Source organism: Eriocheir sinensis, chromosome 26, assembly GCF_024679095.1.
Source record: "Eriocheir sinensis breed Jianghai 21 chromosome 26, ASM2467909v1, whole genome shotgun sequence".
Taxonomy (NCBI): Eukaryota; Metazoa; Arthropoda; class Malacostraca; order Decapoda; family Varunidae; genus Eriocheir; species Eriocheir sinensis.
Window position 1 is genome coordinate 15,508,528 of NC_066534.1, and position 20,156 is coordinate 15,528,683.

Consider the following 20,156-nt stretch of genomic DNA (forward strand, 5'->3'; position numbering starts at 1 on the left):
TCATAAGAGCTTTTTTTTCACATTTCCCTTGATAGCAGCTCCGAGGGCATATTGAGATCGCCGTTGGTTCGTCAAGCGCAGCGCACGTGTGGGAAATCTAAGTTATTGCAATTTTTTTTTGTGTGTGTGTATGTGTTTCCCTCCCGTGTGAGGTGTTGTTGAAGCAGGAATGGCCGTCACTTTGCTTGCTTTTCCTTGATTTTCGTCCCGGGGTGAGTGACCCCAGCCTTGCTGCAGCAGCGTGGCACAACTTCTTTTGAACTTTTTTCCATATAGGGCACACACCACACAGCGGACTTTTTTCTCATTATTATTTTTTTCTGCCCTTGAGCTGCTTCCTTTACTGAAAAAAATGGGGCGACAAGATAAGCCGTGAGAGAGACAAAACTTCTTTTTGTGTGTGTGTGTGTGTGTGCGGCAGGACGAAAATGGAATGATAAATCCTGTTTAAAATTATTACGTCAGTCACATCGATGCTGGAATGGAAATTTTCATTTCTAAATTTGCTGACAATACGAAGATTGGTAACTCGGTCCTCTAGCTTAGACCAGACAGGCAAAGCCTTCAAGAAGATTTGTGAAGAATCTTAGCTTTGTCTGATAGGTGGGAGACGCAGATGTCCTTCAATATAGATAAAGTGTCAGATTTTTCAAGTTTGAACTAAGAATAGAAATTTCGATGATGAAATATGCATTGTGAAACTCAAGAGCGAGGTATATATACAGTGTGTTCAGGATCTTGGACACAAAATTTGAAGCATCAGATTTTCCCGCAATGCATTGAGGCAGCAAATAATAAAGAACATATGAACATAAGAACACAGGGAAACTGCAAGAGGCCGGGTGGCCTACACAGGGCAGCTCCAGAATCCCCCCCACTACTCACGATGGGTGAGGTGTAGTTTCAGGGGTTACAGGTGGAGGTTTGATCCTCGTTTACCTTCGGTACTGGCGTACGCTCCAGTACCCTGTCTCCCTACTGCACCCACACCTCACTGCCACCTGTCATCCTCGTCCATGTAGTTATCCAGTCTACCCTTAAAACAAGCTATCGTCATTGTATATTCACGGAAATTGCAGACCACAAAATCACATGATGGTTATGTGCAGACAGTTTATGAAAAAGGACACAGATATATCAGATTATTTATTTCCGTCTGGTGATGCCATAAAAGTTATCAAATATCCGAGAAAAAAATGCTCTCTCTAACTTGAACAAAGGAGAAACTTCTGCTCACCAAAGGACCAAAGGACACATATATCAGATTATTTATTTCCATCTGGTGATGCCGTAAAAGTTATCAAATATTCAAGAAAAAAAAATTCTCTCTAACTTGAACGAAGGAGAAACTTCTGCTCACCAATGATTGCTGATAAAATAGAAAAAATAGAAAATGACAGCCACCAAGGCGAAAGCGACACGAGATATCGTGAGAATAACAATGTCGCGATTCACGGATGTCTTCGGTTGCTTCGAGTCACAGCCACGACTGCCGACCGCCAACCAGCCCCGCGCCATGGGAGTCGAGACACTCTCCGTCATGCTGCCGGAGAGGGCCGTGGCGCAGGTTGCCATGTGGACGGTGATGATGAGGGATAGGTAATACAGGCTGAACAGGTACCACACATCAATGTTCTTCATGTAGGAGGTCTTGGGGAGGGAGGAGGAGGTCTGGGTGTAAAGTGAGAAGAAGGTCAGCAGGGTGGTGAGGCTCATGGTGCCCCGCTCGTTGAGGAACTCCGCGGGCAGGTGCAACGTGCCGTACCTGGGGCAGGGGAACGCCTTTAGCTGACAGGGTAGGCATTCATTGCGTTTATCATATTTTTTTATAGCAAGGATGGCAGCTCAAGGGCAAAATACTATAACAACAACAAAAAAGCCCGCTAGGTGCTGCTCCAGCAACAGAAAAATAATATGAGGCCAGAAGAGGTCATCATCGGGTGGAGAGGTGTCTTGGTACTCTCCCCTTGAAAGAGATCATTATTATTGTTGAATCCATTTATACAAGTCGGATAAGGATGAGGAAGGAAACGCGGGTGTAATGAGGCAAGTGTATTCCCAACTATAGTTTCCCTGAGGCAGTTCGGGTGTCAGCTTGCTATATCCGATCCCATGAGGCGGCACTTTCGCCCTGGGTCGTCTTGCTCCGTCGCTGTTGTAGGCCGCACGCCGCACGTATACCCAGGATGGAAGTGAAAGTGGCTGTGACTCCAGATCAGAAGGCTGGGTGTTCGAGTCACTCCGAGGTCACCAATGTTGGCGGTAGTGAGTGTTCTGAGTGCTAATCGGTTCACGGATAGAGAAAGGCAATATCCGTCAGGGTTTAGCACTCAGAACACTCACTACCGCCAACAGCTGGGCCGTCTTATAATCGGCGGCCAAAGGGTTGACACTAGGTGGCGGACTGACCTCCAACCACCGACCTGATGTGGAGAAAGTTGACACCCAAGCTTTACACCTAATTCGCCTGAAATGCCTCAGCGGAACTAATCGGGAATACACTCACTTCAGTGCACCCGTATTTTCTTTTTTCTAGGTCTCTATTATTATTATTATTATTATTATTATTATTATTATTATTATTATTATTATTATTATTATTATTATTATTACCATGTGACAAAATTAAATCTTCTAGATGAGAATATCTTAATAGAAATGTATAAATGAGGTTGATTAATATTTATTTGAGTTTTAGTTGTTCTTTGCTGAATAGAATGTTGCATTATCTTTTCACTAGAGGTTTACCTGACAGTGCCTAACCAGTCACTATCACTCAATTAATTAACTGTTGCACACCTGAGCACACGCCAAGTCTTTCAGCTTCTCATGATGAGACACAGTATGCATGGTTACACAGTGAGATTCTTCAAAAGAATTTTTTTGACATGAAGGTTGAGTGTAGCAACAAGCCTATGATCATTTACAAATAACTCTGCGGTCAGGAAAACCCAATAGCTTTGAAGAACCTTTCAACGACTTCTTACAAGGATAAGGATAATATCCTTAGCTACCCCTCCAGCATTGCTGCACCATGTCCACTGGTGTAACTCTGGTTTCTGAGGCCAAGAACCTGCAAGTCTCAACCTTAAAGTTTTTAATCTTGTGAAATTCAAGAGATAACTAGTGATGTTCCTGGTGCCAGAGCCATGGGCACCAACACATTGCTAGTAGCCAGCCCTCTCAGTGCTAGTTGTAGCCTAAAGTCACCTAAGATAGTAAATGCGTCTCTAAGAGATACTGGTTCAATTTTGAGTCGAATTCGGTGTAGTATACCTTTTTCTCTTCAGTTTCACAAATTTCAGTAGGAGGGTATTCAAAATGTGCTCCACTCCTCACTCGCACACCATACTCATTCACTGAAGGAACTTTAACACCAGTAAGCTGCAATTGGCTGGAGATGCATTAAGGTACTCACCTAAGATGAGTACCATGGATTGTTTTTGGCCGACCAGTAGTAGATGTACTCCCACTAGTGATCAGAGAGTCTCACTATATCCCAATATATTCAGATTCAGCCTTCTGAGCTCCTTTGGAAGGTGAAGAAGTCCATGATCCACCGGGGGGCTCAAATGGAAAGTTCCAGAAACCCAAACGCAAAGCCCTCTGAAGCTTTGTTCCGGGATTAGCTCCACGGGGCGTGCGGCACTTCTACACCATCATAGCCAGGGAACCCTCCCCCCTTCAGGACGAAGGCGTCCCGGAAGCTTTGCCCAGGACACCTAGGGAGGGAGGCTGACCTTATCTGATTGTATAGAGGGGTCGGCTGCGTGGTTGGGACCCCCAGGAAAATCGCGTCGGGATCGCAAGAAAAGCCTCGACCTTGCCCTCTACTCTTTGCTAACTGCGAGCCGTGTGCAGCGACAAAAATACCCTGATCGGATTGAATCTACCGGCCACCACTCACTGTACTTCCCAAAGAGCGGGACTCACCCTATGGTCAGCAGGAGAGTTGACGGCAGGTAGACAGAAAATATGTGGTGTTCTGGTCGCCTCCTTATCGTCACCTGGATCGTAAACACGTTGGTGTTGTTGGTGTATAGCAACTGGCACTTCACCACCTGGTACTCCTCCAGGAACTGTCTGCAGGGCTTGACTTGTGACGCCGGGTGGACCGCGAGGCCTTCCTGGCTGATACTCTGGATCTGTTGGCGGAATTCTTGGGTAACTTGGTATAGAGAAACTAGCGACGGTTGATTTCTCATTCAATATGATAGAAAAACAACATAACTGCAGATATGTGTGTGTGTGTGTGTGTGTGTGTGTGTGTGTGTGTGTGTGTGTGTGTGTGTGTGTGTGTGTGTGTGTGTGTTTCCCTACATTCATACAGCCATGCATGGGATACAAATATTTGTTCACACTGTCATACATAAAAAGGAAATTTTTTATTCTATTTTTCGTTTACAGAAAAGGGCCCATCACATCATATATATATATATATATATATATATATATATATATATATATATATATATATATATATATATATATATATATATATATATATTTATATAAGTGAACAGCCTATTGCACGACGTTACAAGTTTGCCGATCACTCGGGTACTTGCGCAGGTCGTAGCTGCAGAAGATCTTCACATGCATATCATGAACCTTCCACAGTGGGTTCTCTGATCCCTTATAGGCCAGGTACGCTGGCAACAGTGAGGAGAGATCAGCGTGTTTTAGCGTGTGCCATGTGCAGAAAAAATATATATGGATAAGTACATAAGTATAAATATATATATATATATATATATATATATATATATATATATATATATATATATATATATATATATATATATATATATATATATATATATATATATATATATATATATATATATATATATATATATATATATATATATATATAGACTGCTATCAATAAAGTGAACACTCATAACACGACGTTACAAGTTTGCCGATCACTCGTACTTGCAGGTCGTAGCTGCAGAAGATCTTCACATGCATATCATGAACCTTCCACAGTGGGTTCTCTGATACTTATAGGCCAGGTTGAGAGGACAACAGTGAGAGATCAGCGTGTTTTAGCGTGTGCCATGTGCAGAAGATAAATATATATGATAAACATTAAGTGAGTTGGAAATATGTATTATTGAATTGTATATAGATATATATATATATATATATATATATATATATATATATATATATATATATATATATATAATTGTGTATGTGTGTGTGGGTGTGTGTGTATATATATATATATATATATATATATATATATATATATATATATATATATATATATATATATATATATATATATATATATGTATAGATATATATATATATATATATATATATATATATATATATATATATTATATATATTATAAACTTTTCATCATCAGAGTCACTTGGCCATGTTTAGGTTCGTACTTATCTCATTATCTTTCCTTTTTATAGTATCACAACTATCCATTGTTTGATTCTCCATTTATCTGATATTTTCTTTATAGTATCACAATTCAATATACAACGATTATTTCCAACTCACTTAATGTTTAACACACAATTTATCTTGAAGTCTCAAACACTAATTAATAGCCATGATCAGTTATGTTACGAGTTCTCTCAACTTCAGTCTGAAAAAGTATACAACACTGGTCATTCGCCGAGTGGTTGATTTCAGGCTTCTTGTATCTCACGCAATTTACGCAGCCATTGTGCAATCCTTTGATTTATGATCACCAGCACACTTATAACATTTTGGGGCTTCTACATTGTTCTTAGCAGTACAGTTGGCCTCAAGATGGCCGTATCTCTGAAAGCGGTAGCCATACACCCCATCCCCCTTGTCCAGGGGGGGACAGTAACCGTTCCTTGTTAGCGGAAAAATCTTTCGGTCTGAGCGTGATGCGAGCCTCTGTCTGCCAAGCCGGAGCATGGCAAGGCAAAGAACCACTGAGCGGTGTGTGTGTGTGTGTGTGTGTGTGTGTGTGTGTGTGTGTGTGTGTTTTACCATTTGTAATAGATATTTTGCAGATTTTTTTTCATTTCAAAGTAGTAATGAAGCAAATAGCGAGGCATGCCTGCCGCCGCTTACCGCCATCCACGATCGTGGGTGCGCCGCTCCGCTGAACCATCACGTTGTCTTGCGCCGCAGTGCCTCCTTCCAGGCTGTCCAGCACCCACAGTTTCGGCATCCACAGCTGCGTGGCCCAAAAGTATAAGTAGTGGGTTCACCAATATAAAAATAAACTCCGACAAATGAAACAACACACAAGTTGTAGAGATCACACTCAAAGACTCGGAGCGCCTTACCTCATCTACTGGAAAGAGCCTCCGTTGGCCAGGTAACAGATGTCTGAACTCCAGTCGAGGATCTGTCCAGCTGAGCTTCACGTGGAGGGTTATGGTCATGGCAAAGTTCATTAGGTCGATGTTTGATATTTTTTTGACAAGTACTATGATAGTCATCGGGAGAGGGAAGGCTGGAGTTGATTTTATGAACCGGCCGTATGACGGTGACACTATTACACAATCCTGCTCATCCTCGCCTTCCTGACAGTCAGGCTTTCTGTCACACACCTTATCTAGTGCGATGCATTGGGTGTTATTGCACGTAAATTCCTCACGTGTACAGGTGCTAAGTAATAAGGGCGTAGCGTAAGAAGCATGAATCTCTTGATGAATTGCCATACAAGGATCCGCAAGTTCTGTTTCTAGTCCACCAACAGACGTCCATGAACGATGCCCTAAAGGTATCTGGAAAGAGAATGTGCAGGCGACAAATATTGGTGTCGGTGATGCTCTTCTCTTTAGGCACCAGGTTCCATTGTTGTAAGTGTCCTCGATAACGTAGGGATGAACGCCGTGGAGATAAACACCGCCGCCGCTGTGTTGTGAGAGCGCGGTTGGTGCTAAGATAAAATGCATATAAGAAAACACCAACCCTCTGCTGCCATCACAATTCATACGAAAATTAAAGGTCACATCATAGTCGGGTAGTTCAGCAAAAACACACACCTTTTCTTCGGGTACTGGGAACGACCAATGTCCATGATCACTTACAGCAATAGGAAGAGGAGGAGAGCGACTCCTACAAACTTCCTCCAAACGATCTTCTGTATAATTTGAAATCCAAATTGGTGTTGCGTTGGCACGGAATCCATTTAGATTTTCAATTTCGCCGGAGGAACAGTTGTAAAGAAGTCCTGTCCAGGCCGTTACCCTTTTCGTTAATTTACTTTTGCAGGCTTGTGAGTATTTTGTCATGAGTTTTTTGTGTTGTTCATGAAAGGAAAATGTATGGGAGTCAGTCCACAGTCTACTGCTTTTCATAAATTTTACAGCAGCTTTCCACTCCATCATGAAGGTGAAGAGCAATACCTCGTCATGTCTCTCTGAGTCATTATCACACGGCCCGGCGGTGCTGATGATGACACCGGCAGTCCCGTTGTGAATGGTAAACGCGAGGTCATCCCATCCAATGAGAGGCGTGGTGTTCAGAGGGCGGCACCTCCCCCAGTCATCCAGCTCCCGGGCAGTGAAGGCGTAATCCCAGACGCTGAGAAGCGTCACGTGACCAGAGAAATCCAAACCCTCGTTCACCTCTTGGACAGGGCCTCGCCCCAGTACTAAACGTCCATCTAAGGGGAGAGGGAGTGTGGTGGCTTCCAGCAGTGCTTGCTCGCCATCAATCCACAGCTGCAGCATTGTCGGCCTCACCACCAAACACGCTGTGTACCAACGTAACGGGCGGAAGGCGCGTCGCTTGCTCCACCTCCTTCTTTGATATGCAGCATAAATTCGTTCTGTGGTCAGACCTAGGAAAACAAAGGATATGTATACATAGTGTGTGTGTGTGTGTGTGTGTGTGTGTGTATATATATAAATAAATAAATAAATAAAAATTATATATATATATATATATATATATATATATATATATATATATATATATATATATATATATTTTTTTTTTCAGGGAGTAGGTAGGAAGACACCTACCGAAACGGGCGTAAGCCATTCCCGGCGAGGTATATATGGGAAGCGAGGAGGGTGCTGAAGCCCTCCAAAGACCCTTCCCATGTCCTCTCTATCCATTTCCCTATTGTTTCATCAACACCAGAGAGTAGTTCAGCATGCTCTCTAAAGACAGATCCTCTCTCTTTCCACACCAAACTACATCCACACAACATACACGCCTTTTCCCACAATTCAAAATTCAAAATGGCGCATATACGCACTGCCTTGGAGTCCCCGCCTGGGGGGGGGACAACAAACTCCCCCACGGAGGACTCCTCTTCCGGCTGCCGACTTGAGAGGTGTCTGTCTTGATAACTCCTCGAACCTCTTTCTTATCAATTTCTGCAGCATTCTCGGTCTTCGTTTTAATTTTCATTCTGTGGAACACCATCTCTCCTCCTCTAAACCTCACATTCTCTTCCTCACCGAAACACAGGTTTGTGGGGCTACTGACAGCAATCTCTACTCTGTTCCCTCCTACTATCTCTATCCTAAATTTCAATCCAAAGCTGGATGTTGCGCCTACGTGCGCAACGACATAACTTGTTCTCGTGCTCACGACCTTGACTCTTCAGAATTTTCCACCATCTGGCTAAGACTTCATTGTCATTCTGTTACTAAATACATCTGTGCTGTTTATCTCTCACCTAACTCTACTATGTAAAATTCTTTGACTACTTGAACTCTAAAGTGGAGCACATCTTAACCCACTCTCCCTTTGCTGAAATTTCCATCCTAGGAGATTTCAATGTTCACCTCCAACTTTGACTTTCATCCTCTTTCACTGAGCAGCTTGGTGAACAAGCCTACAACTTTGCTCCCCTCAACGATCTAGAGCAGTTGGTTCAGCACCTTACACGTATTCCCGACCGTCTTGGAGACAGCCCCAACGTACTAGACCTCTTCGTTACCTCTAACCCTTCTACTTACTCTGTCAAACTGTTCTCTCCGTTGGGCTCCTCCGATCACAACTTTATTTCTGTATCCTTTCCTATCATTCCTGTACACCCTCTGGACCCACCGAAGAGGCGATGCTTCTGGGATTTTACTTCAGCCCTGTGGGACTACCCGAGGGTGTAGTTTTCCGATTTCCCGTGGAATGATTACTGCTTCCAGGAGAGAGACCCCTCTGTGTGTGCCCAGCGCATCACAGAGGTGATTGTCTCTGGAATGGAGGCACGCATTCCACGTACTTTCTCTACTCCTCGTGCTAAAAAGCCTTGGTTTAATCACGCTTGTTCTCGTGCTATCAAAGATAGAGAGGCAGCTCACAAAAGGTACCAAAGCCTTCACACTCATGCTAACCATGATCTTTATATTTCTGCCCGGAATCGTGCCAAATCTGGTCTTCAACTTACCAAAGCCTCTTTCATCAATAGAAAATGTCAAAACCTTGCTTTTTCTAATTTTTCCCGGGACTTCTGGCACCAAGCCAAAAACATATCCAATTTCACTTCTTCATCTTTCCCTCCTCTCCTTAACCCTGACGGCAGCACCGCCGTCTCATCTATCTCTAAGGCTGAACTCTTCTCTCAAACTTTCTGTAACAACTCCACTCTGGACGATTCTGGGCATATTCTAAAGGACAAAGACTGCATACGTCGATCCGTCCTATGACCCCATTATGCCGTCACTTATAATTACTTTGTATTTCCTAAACTTACCCAGATATGTGACAAAAGGATCGGAAGCAAGAGTGTAGCTCATGATGGGGTTTGTCGTGTGGAAGGTGATGACGTGAAACCAGAGGCAGAGAGTGAATTCGTGGAGCAGCGGCGGGGCGGCTGGAGGCAGAGTGCCCCCCAGCCTTGCCGACACGTCCGTCTCGTGGTCGACCACGCCCCCAGGGCCCAGCACGTACACGAGACTCCCCGCGCTGACACCTGCGAGGCGCAGCGACTCGTTAAAGCAAAGGTTGGGGTTTGGTCTTAGTGCTCAAGTAAAGTTCTGAACTCAATACTGTCTCTGCATACTGTCCTTCCTATTGGTGTTAGGGTGACCAGCATGGTCATTCCTAGAAAACTGATGATTTTTTTGTTCTTAAACAGCACACTCCATTCCACAAAATTCCCTTGGAATAGATTATACACATTGGCCTAATTAGCGAATACAGAAAAAAGACTTACATCAGTTTTGATAAGTTGATTGCTTATTATTTTTCTTTCGAAATATGTTTATATTTCATTAAATGACTTTTACCATCGGTGGACAGAAGGATGCTAGCTTGGTTTTAAAAGACTCCGCCTTTTAAACTGATGGAGCAGTAGATATGGACTGTCATTACTTAATGTTTTCAAACATAATGGTTGCTTGAAGACTCCGGAAAGGAAACACCAGTCAGAACTATTGAGCGATGAATAGCTACGATCCAAAGCTGACTGGGCGCTCGCTACTCGTCCCGGTGACATGACTCTGCGGCTCGGATTGCATGATATAAATATATATATATATATATATATATATATATATATATATATATATATATATATATATATATATATATATATATATATATATATATATATATATATAATTAAAAGCAATCGATGTTGTTAAAAAGTAATAATTTGTATAACGCTTATGCTGAAAACGTGCTTATTATTTCTGCTGTTTTTTGGGGGGATGTGGAATAAGCCGCTGAAAAGGGTTGTGGTAACTGAATGAGGTCTTAAACAGAAAGGCAGAGGATGCTGAGGACGCTTTCCCTTGCCTTACCTGCACATAGAGCCACCGCAGCGGCCAGCCTCCACGCCGCCAGCATCCCGCACACGAGGACGGACGACGGAAGGTTCCTTGACTTGTTAAAAAAAAAAAGTAGATGTGGACCAATTTCATCACCATATCATCAAACATTTGAATTAAAATTATTGTTATTCCTACTCCCATATATTAGTCACCTTCCATTCTCTTCCTATTAAAAGAACTGCATATTTTCAGTACACTTCGCTACTCATCCGCACAGTACTGCTCCTGGCTACCAGTTAACTATCTCCGTAGTCTCTTATCCTCTCTCGACCTAAAACTCAGCGTCGTACCTTCACTATTGTCCCCGCGACTGCTGCGTCAGGACTGGCGAGCGACATGCCACCACAAGCACCAGTCCCTTGGGCCCACATCGGCACGGAGACGTAATCAGCGGTAGCAATTGAACCCAACAATCGAAGTATTTGCTGTATCATCGAACTCAAGCTCCCGAACGAATGCCACAAAACACTTCCATAGATTACTGAAGGCAGGTGTCGAGTCCAGTAAAATTTGTGATGATCAGTTCGATTGTGAGCATGATTGGAAAATGAAGCCCAGAATAGTCTTGTTAGGGTCGTCATCGTTGATTATGCCGTGCAGACATATCATAAAAGACCTTTCCCATTACTACGTCAGCGTCTGTCATCATTATTCTCGTCTTTCACAGAAGGTTTTCTCTGTGGGTGTACCTTCAATTTTCCTCACGGGTTTCCTTCCTCCTCTGATCATTGCTTGTATCGCCTCATTGTATTCCGTGTGAGCCACTTCATCCACGTCAGGGCTCGCCGCCTGCGGACAGCCGAGTAAATACACCATTGCATCAAGTATGCAAATTTGCTGAAGCTATTTTCCTTAGAGATGATTAGATGTTTAGAGAAAAATGTATATATGTTGTGTGTGTGTGTGTGTGTGTGTGTGTGTGTGTGTGTGTGTGTGTGTGTTATTATTATTATTATTATTATTATTATTATTTACGTCTATGCCTATAGCGCCGGTAGGCTTGCTTGAAGGGCCTGGATGGTAGTCGGCCCCAGCCCGTCATGGCGCAGGCAAGTGTTTATAGTGGCGCCATCTTCTCTTGGCTCATGCTGCCCCCCGGAACTCCTTGATTCACTTGGACGGTTTCCTCTTGAGTCCAGGTTGATGGGTGGTCTTCAGGACAGCATGTGGGTAGTTTTAAGCCACTCGGCGGTGACTGAAAAATCCGAGGTGGTAGCGTGGGGATTCGAACTCGCGGTTAAGCTTCGTTCTAGGTCCCTCTTAAGTTTTCGATAGGAGGAATTTTTCACAATTTATAGATAAGCTATTGAATCCGTACCCATCAGAGTCCTTGTGCTCGGCTCAGGCTGAGATAAAAGCCGGGCGTATTTCCGCTTGCACTCTCCGGCCGCTCGCCACTTTCTCTCTAAGTTCCTGTCTGTGGTCTCGGCCCCTCGGTCAAGTCAGTAGGTTACTATTTACTTAACCGTGTAGCAACGACGGGCCAAATTTGTGGCTTTACCGTGTAGCAGCGACGGGCCAAATTTGTGGCTTTACCGTGTAGCAGCGACGGGCCAAATTTGTGGCTTTACCGTGTAGCAGCGACGGGCCAAATTTGTGGCTTTACCGTGTAGCAGCTATTGGCCAAATTTGTGGCTTTACCGTGTAGCAGCGACGGGCTAAATTTGTGCCATGATATAAACCCCCCAAAATAGATGATACATAATCTGATCACAAATGCTTTGATATGTATTATGAAATGGTTTGTGTGAGGGATGATTTTTTCTCATTTTTCTCGCTTAGAGGGACCATTAAGAAACATGATCCCCGCTGCTACCGGGTGCGGCGATAGGTTACTATTTCCGAGGCGAATACTGGTCCTGGTAGATCGTGGCAGTGTCGGCGACCCGTGTGGCTGTTTCGTTGAGTACAATCGTAGGTCCCGCTGGTGCAGACTTTTCTCCCCTGTTTCGTTAAGCTTTACCGATGTCGGACGGAAGAACCATAAAGGGAATATGAAAGTCATTATTTTTTGGACAGTTACCGACATGAAAGAAAGTTTATTAAATCACTTACAATACAGAGAAATACTAGTCTCCACTCAGGTCCTCAGCCTTATACATAGCCATTATTTACATTATTCATGCACGTCCAACACTAAATATTTTCATCTACGTGAAAAAATAGCATTAACTATTTATTACACTTTTACAGTATTGCATATCTATCACGCCTCTTAAAAACTCAGCATCCACGTACACATCTATCCATGAATACATTGCAGCTTCTTATGCGCTAAACACTCACCCATCCACACACTTCACAAGACTCCTTAGGCAGCCATGGTAATCGCTCGCTAGCGTCTCCAGCGGCCGTTTGCTTCACACAGGGCTGCTTCTTAAATTAATGTTCTACCATTGAGTTTCAGTCGTCCACCCTCTGCTTGCGATGAAGAAATACCTTGATGATTAGAGAGAGATGAGATGAGAGAGAGAGAGAGAGAGAGAGAGAGAGAGAGAGAGAGAGAGAGAGAGAGAGAGAGAGAGAGAGAGAGAGAGAGAGAGAGAGAGAGAGAGAGAGAGAGAGAGAGAGAGAGAGAGAGAGAGAGAGAGAGAGAGAGAGAGAGAGAGTTATTATCAAAAGGTATACATGCCGAGGGTGGTGCCTTACCAACAGCAGACTTACCCCCTCACGTAGTGTTTGTACCAGGAGACAAGACCAGTGACCACATCCATGTTCTGCCGGACCCACCTTGCCCCACCCAAGACTCGACCCCTCCCAAGCCTCGACGGACACAGGGAGCACTGGACCAGGACAATCGGAAATGAACGATCTACTTAATTAAGAAAAAAATATCACGATGAAATGAAAATTCAAATTTATATTAGTAAATTCATCTCCATTTGTTTTGGTCAAGCCTCGTCAAGGTATGAAAAAAATCTAAATTCTCTCTGCAGAAACTTCATCCTCTAAGGAGGTGCCGCCTAGATACTAAATCTTGATACTAAAAATGCTGGGGGAAAAGTTTTGGGGTAAAGCGAGTGTAAGGAACCTCCTAAAAGATAACACTATCACTCATCATAGCTAAGGTGGTTGGCACACTCACTGCCCCACCTGGACTCATCATCCGCACCATGGCACGCGTCGCAACACTCACGCTAGACACTCAAAGCAAGATATACAGCTTGATCCCTTATGTCACTAAGCTCACGTGTCCCTATAAACCAAAATGTATAGAATTGTGTTACAAGAGTTCAAAACTTAACATTAATTATATACATTTCCTTTCCCCTATAAGTTTCAACAAATCCTGACGAACTACGCATTTAAAGGATTATCAGATACTTTGTATGCTACCTTCCAAGCCCAACATCAATCAATGGGAGCATACACCGGGGGTACGTTGCCTCACCCACCCTATGACGCCAAACCCGGGGGTTTCTCCGGGCAAGCCTTCATGGGGGCCGTCTTCCTATCCCAAGTACCTTATGGCAGGATCTATGGACTTGCTTTGAGTCATGAACTCTGTATACGTTCCTGTTCCTTTGGCCTCCTCCACTCGGGGTTGTCTCTTACAGAAACAACTCGGTGAGTGGGGTCGGCCTCTGGGTAGCGTGCAACATGCTCGTATAGCCGGAGTTGGCTGTCACGGACTATTCAGGTAATAATTAATCTCACGGAGTAATCGCCGTTTGACACACAATCATTCCAGCGATATCCCAGGATGCTACGTAGTCACTTGTCACGTATTAATTATTACCAAAGGCATCAATCTGCCTCTTCAAGTCACTATTCAGTATCCATGTCTCACAGCCATAGAGTAAGACAGGGAGCACAAGTGACTTGAAGACCGGATCTTTCTCCTTCTACACAAGTATCGACAACGCCATATACTGTGCTGAGAGTCCATAACACCGTTGGGCAAGACTTCCTCATGAGACCCTCCTATTCTAAACTACGTTACCAAGGTATGCGAGATTTTCCAAGATATCAATGTCCTCGTCACATGCATGAACAGACTGTACTGTTTCATTTAGTAAGCCTCCAAATACCTGTACCTTGGTCTTGGTCCAGGAGACCTGGAGTCCTAAGGACTTCTCTTCTTCGTTCAGCGACTCAAAAAACCATCACCATAACCTCTGGTAACTTCGTAAGGATTACTGCATCATCGGCAAAAACAAGGTTAGTGACCCTGGTGTTGCCAACAGATCCTCCACAATGACTCTGATCCACAACCCTGTCTAGTAACCGTCCATACAAGTGCTGAAAAGTGATGGAGCGAATACACAGCCCCGGCTCACTCCCGCGTTCACGGGAAAGAAGCTGGACACGTCCCTCCTACACTTCGCAGTCCTCTTAGTCAAGTACAATCCAGTCAGTAGACCAATGGTCCTTGCAGGAATTCCGCTGAGTCACAGGAGATCCCAGAGTGCCTCGCGGTGCACTAAATCAAACGCCTTCTTGAGATCGACATAGGCTGCAAGCATCCCCTGTCGAAACTCGTGTCGGCGCTCCACCAGTACGCGAAGCGCTAGGATACGGTCACTTGTAGACTTATCAGGCGTGAACCCAGACTGCCCTGGTCTCTGCAGCTTCAGCAGCTGAGTGCGAATTCGCATCAGCAATAGGTGGGCAAGCACCTTGCGGGCACACCGAGCAGCGTATTACCACGGTATAGTTGTTGTAGTCCTGGCTGTTCTCTTCTCTTTTTCAGGTTGGACAACCAGACCCTTCATCCATTCAGAAGGAATGATACCAGATTGTCATACGACAGTCAGGATCGTATGCAACCCGCTGATCATAGCCTCACCTCCAGCTTTGAGCAGCTCCGCACCTATGTCACAACTACCAGGTGCCTTTCCACCCCTCAACCTTTCCACAACCTCGTCAAGAGATGATAGGCTTTTGTCGATGGGTATAGATCAGCATCCGCCTCCTACATCCCAGCAGCTGGAAGCTACCCTATCGACGGGTCTGTCATGTACAACTGCTCAGCCCAACGAGCCCTCTGCCCATCCATGTCTGATACAAGGCAATCATCTGCTGTTTGGATAGAGCTCACCTGAGAGGGAGCCTCGAAGCGGGGCTTTTTCAGAGCTCGGTAAGTAGGTCGGAGGTCATATGCATTGATATGGCCCTCGAGATCCTCAGCGAGACTCCTGACGTTCTTCTTGTCCCTCTTCAGGAGAGCTCTAGTCCTACAAAACAGAGCCCCATATTGGTCCCGATTCACAGCAACCCTGGCAGCGCGACTCTTCTCGATATTCTCGAGCGTCTCCCCGATGCAAAGCCACTCCTAGATCTCGGTCAGAACTTTAAAGTAGCATCCTAACTAAACGAGAAGGTGAAAGTAGTAGCTGCGGGAAGAGTACAAAATGTTTTCTCATGAGCTGTGTCCTTTGACAGGTAGTGACAATATTGCAGCCTGTGTGTACCTCCCCAGCATATGACGCAACACTATGCAGTACACTTGAGGCAGCGCCGCTAACACTGGTAGATCAATACAAGTCTTCGAGAGTTGGCCGATCACCTCCTCAGGAGCCGCGTCGTAGGAGGTTGCCCAGCGCGGTCCCAAACGTATCCAATCTTTGAAGTGGAATGTAAGGAAATGGATTATTCACTACCCCACTGTAAGCGTAATACTTCGTTTGTAGCACTACTTCAAAATCCTTTTCCATACATTTAAAACGCTCAAATATTCATGTACTATGTGATATTTAAACAGATGAATATTTTACAAAGTTGTGTGAGACGTTTGGAAAGAGCCGAGGAAGAGCGTCATGACTAATTATATCACAGCAGGCAGCGTGAAGGTAGCTAACTCACCGAGTGCCAAAGATCCATTCCCGTCTAGCGTCTCCGGTCTGGAGCTAGACGCCGTTTATCACTTGATCATTGGGGATGTATAGGTTTTTCTCAGCTGCCTTCAGCGGGGACACTTCCTCCTTGGTCTGCACCTCTGGGAGGCTCTTGTTCTTAGCCAGATTCCCGTTTGCCAGCTCTTCCATCTCGCTGGTGTGCTCGGGCCCTTGGCTGAAGCACCTGCACACGTCATACCTGAGGACGAAGGTAGTGTGGGTGAAAGAAGGACATTACGACATTAAAACGCAAGTCTGCAAGAGGTGGTCGACCTTTACACGAGGGATCACTTGGAAATCATGCACTATTTACCCTTTCTCTCCATGAATGTTCTTATCAAAGTGTTTATCGTGTTTCACAGAGTGTGCCACAGAGCTGCTGAGTCTATGCCACTCATGCATCACTATTTGTAAACTAATTTTTGCCCATATATTTATTAGGTTTGAATCTATCTAAGTTGGATCCAATGTTATGAGTCCTGTCTTGTTTCTTTCAACATCAAAAAACACAACTTGACATCATCCTTGCTAAAATTCTTCATCTTTATACTTTAAAACTACAAGCAATCCACGCATCCGCTGCCGTTAAAAAAAAAAATCTAGACGTTTAAAGCCTATCCAATACTCTTTATCCACAGTTCTAAGGATGAATACACCAATTCCTTGAACTAGGGTTAGAGGCTATCAAGACTCCTAAATATTTTTCACAACTTTACCTGCTTAGTGGATCATTATTTCGAGGATTGTCTTCTAAATACGGTACGATTTGTGGCACTGAACTCCAGGATCCACTTTTATGATAATTTGCAAGTTCCTTAGCTAATGTTACCTGGCTGGCAGGAGGCCGTGCTTAAAGATTGCTTTGGCGACGGCGGAGACGGTGATGAGGCTCGTGAGGGACACCAGCATAGCCACGGAGCGGAAGGGAAAGTACTGCTCGCCCGTCTCCTCGTTGTAGAAGGGGTAGTGAATGGTGGCCGGCACTCCGATGTACGGCTCTCCTCCTGCAAACACAGATGGAGGTGTTGGAAACAGTTATCCCTTATGCTATTTGTCTTCTGTTCCTGCACTTGCCAGGAAACCATGTTATCGGAAAGCACTGAGACCTTTGTACACGACAATACTTCTTCCCAACAACCACAAACTATATTCTGGGTGAGACGTGCAACCCTCAGGCAAGAGGAATAGCTAGGCAACTATATGATTTGTGAAATAGTCAGTATTCGATGTGATCGGTAAGAAATGCTGTATATTTTGCAGAAATGGTTAACCAAAGACTAGAGTGGCAACCCCATAATAGTCGAAGTCAGGGATGACAGAGAAATGAAATTAGAGCATTCCCGAGAGCAGGATAGGGAACACTAACATCAGAGAAAGGTGAAAACGTTGATAAAGGTCTTTGTCCTAGACCTGACGAGTAATAGCTGAAGATGATAAAAGATCATGATAAAATTTTACAGTCCCAGCTCTGTTCCACTTCCCCTAACTTATAACGGCGATTCTCTTTAGCACAGCAAGGAAAAATGTGTAGCCGCTCACCGCCCATGATGTGTGGCCGATGTGGTACTCACCGAGGAGGCGCACAAGCAGCCCAAGGCAGAAGGCCACGAAGGAGCCGTAGGTGTTGACGTAGTCCCGAAAGTGGACGACCATGAGCAGCTGTGGGAAGAGGATCACGTACACCAGATCCCCGCACAGCTTACTGCAAGGAAGCGGAGAGCAGGGTGTCAGGCGGGGTAGCGGAGGGAGTTGCACCGAGCTGGACTATTGATCAACTATGGGCACTCAAGATGGAAAGGTAGGTGGCAAAGTATCAACTACAGGCACGCGTAATGACCAAGTGAAACAGTTACAGCTTAAGAAGCCTAAAATAAGGAAACAGAAGGCCGAAGAAAAAAAACATTAATTTTCAGCAAGTTAATACTCGAATAACTTTATCTTACATAGTATTGCTTCATAATAATAATATGAATGTATATTTTATATTAATAATAACTGGTTTCTGATGGGATGAATGTGGTGCAAACATCTGGCAGAGAAAGAGCTAATACAGAACTAAGGAACATGTATTTTTATAGTTTTATTACTCTAGAGGGAATCTTGGAAACTATTTATTAAAAAAAAACATGCTATGAGCTAGAGATTTTCTGTAACCGCTGTTACCGCTCGAAATCAATACATTTACTGAGACTTTCAATATATCTGATGTCCACACTGTTTCCGCGCACACAAAAAATTTTCGCCAGTAAGTAAACAACGTAGCAAAGCTGCTACTGATCTCCTTGAAAAATTATTTACCAAGATCTTTTTATGCCATAACTGTGAGCTGAGGGCACGGCTCTCCATCGCTGCATCTTACTTGACCTGATGCTTCCCTTGTTGAATATTCATTCACTGCTGCAGAAAGTTACAACCGGCTAAGTTGGCAACCAGCAGGGTACTCCTTGTTTCATTGTGATCAAACGAGAGAGCTAATATGACAAATGTCACTGAACCATTTGAAAAAAGTGTGAGAGATTCCATTTATAACGTAGGACTCATACCCCTTCGAAATCTTGCACTTGGGGCAGAGCAGACATTATCAAGAAATCAAATATACTTATGCAAGTTGTACTGCCTGTGCAATTCTGCGATGTCAGATGCATGTAAATATCAAATGCAAGCTTCGGGAAATGACATATTAACTGCCTTATTCACTGATCAACTCTAAACAAAACGTGGATACATGCATCAGTGACGACACAACGTCAGGTGTTTACAGTGGCCGGCACTGGACGTGACGCGGGCGACTTATAACCACGTCCACCACAGTGATGTGATAGAATATGTATAGCCGAATTGTAGTGTGTGTGTGTGTGTAAGATTTCGCATAATAGTGTAGCCTCTAACTGGAGAGGGGGAGAAAGGTGGTTGTATAGTTATACAATCAATTAGAAATCTCACAGGATCTTCGGCGGTAACAGCGGTTACGGAAAAAAAATCCATTCCAGTATGGATTTCATGAAACCCTTCAATTCACATCTTCCTTCATTTACATGTGTGTGTATGTAGACCATGTATGTTCTTTGCGTGTAAGTGCTGTTCAAGACACTCCGCCACCCAACCGCGTCATCATAATGGTTTCTGCTAACGACAAATCAATGTCTTGTTTTCTGTCTAACAATACCGTTTGTCGTAATTGACATAATTGACTGCTCCTTCGGCCGCCTCTTCGGATTCTTTACAGGAGCAGCGAGTAGCGGGCTTTTTTTTATTGTTTCCTTTTTTGTGTGTGCCCTTGTGCTGTCTCTTTTGCTGTAAAAAAAAAAAAGAAAAAAGGAATCGTAGACTGAATGCAGATAAGCACAAATGACTATTGCAGTAAAAACAACAGCAACACTTTAGGTAAGACTCTTCTGTTAGATCGCCAGGCAACACGAAGATAACGCCACCGGGGCAGTCCAGGCGAGGTGCGTGCCCTCACCCACCTCCCTCGCTGTTTGAACGCTAACTGATTCTATCTACTGCAAGAAACTTTGACGAGAAAAAAGTATTTAAACCGTATGATCTCTAATTTACAAGGTCCGTCTTTTG

The 20,156-nt window shown here is 44.1% G+C and overlaps 2 protein-coding genes across 5 annotated transcripts in view; both read right to left on the bottom strand.

The window, feature by feature from the left end:
* Window positions 1-4,524: 4,524 nt before the first annotated feature.
* On the bottom strand, window positions 4,525-10,920 carry LOC127003912 (uncharacterized). Its single transcript, XM_050871016.1, has 5 exons — window positions 10,717-10,920; window positions 9,666-9,884; window positions 6,295-7,799; window positions 6,077-6,182; window positions 4,525-4,652 (listed from the first exon to the last, which is right to left on the bottom strand). Exons 1-5 carry the CDS (start codon window positions 10,760-10,762, stop codon window positions 4,525-4,527), a joined length of 2,004 nt encoding a protein of 667 aa, XP_050726973.1. The 5' UTR covers window positions 10,763-10,920.
* A 2,309-nt stretch (window positions 10,921-13,229) lies between these two features.
* Window positions 13,230-20,156, bottom strand: part of LOC127003814 (high-affinity choline transporter 1-like) — a 37,765-nt gene continuing 30,838 nt past the window's right edge. For 3 of the 4 annotated variants that reach the window (XM_050870867.1, XM_050870866.1, XM_050870868.1), the window contains exons 11-14: window positions 18,155-18,285; window positions 17,413-17,587; window positions 16,552-16,782; window positions 13,230-16,311 (exon numbers count right to left, since the gene is read on the bottom strand). In XM_050870867.1, the coding sequence (XP_050726824.1) occupies window positions 16,596-16,782; window positions 17,413-17,587; window positions 18,155-18,285 (493 nt within the window). In that variant the 3' untranslated portion in view covers window positions 13,230-16,311; window positions 16,552-16,595. Of the gene's footprint in view, window positions 16,312-16,551; window positions 16,783-17,412; window positions 17,588-18,154; window positions 18,286-20,156 lie in introns of those variants that run through there. The other variant, XR_007757413.1, reaches the window with a different exon arrangement.

What these genes read in the sequence shown, in the direction of transcription:
- LOC127003912 (XM_050871016.1), bottom strand. Translation starts at nt 10,762, where the DNA reads ATGCTGGCGGCGTGGAGGCTGGCCGCTGCGGTGGCTCTATGTGCAG. An exon ending in TGCGGTGGCTCTATGTGCAG is followed by an intron (nt 9,885 to 10,716) that starts GTAAGGCAAGGG and finishes TGCGCCTCGCAG; the next exon opens with GTGTCAGCGCGGGGAGTCTC. An exon ending in GGCTCTTTCCAGTAGATGAG is followed by an intron (nt 6,183 to 6,294) that starts GTAAGGCGCTCC and finishes TGGGCCACGCAG; the next exon opens with CTGTGGATGCCGAAACTGTG.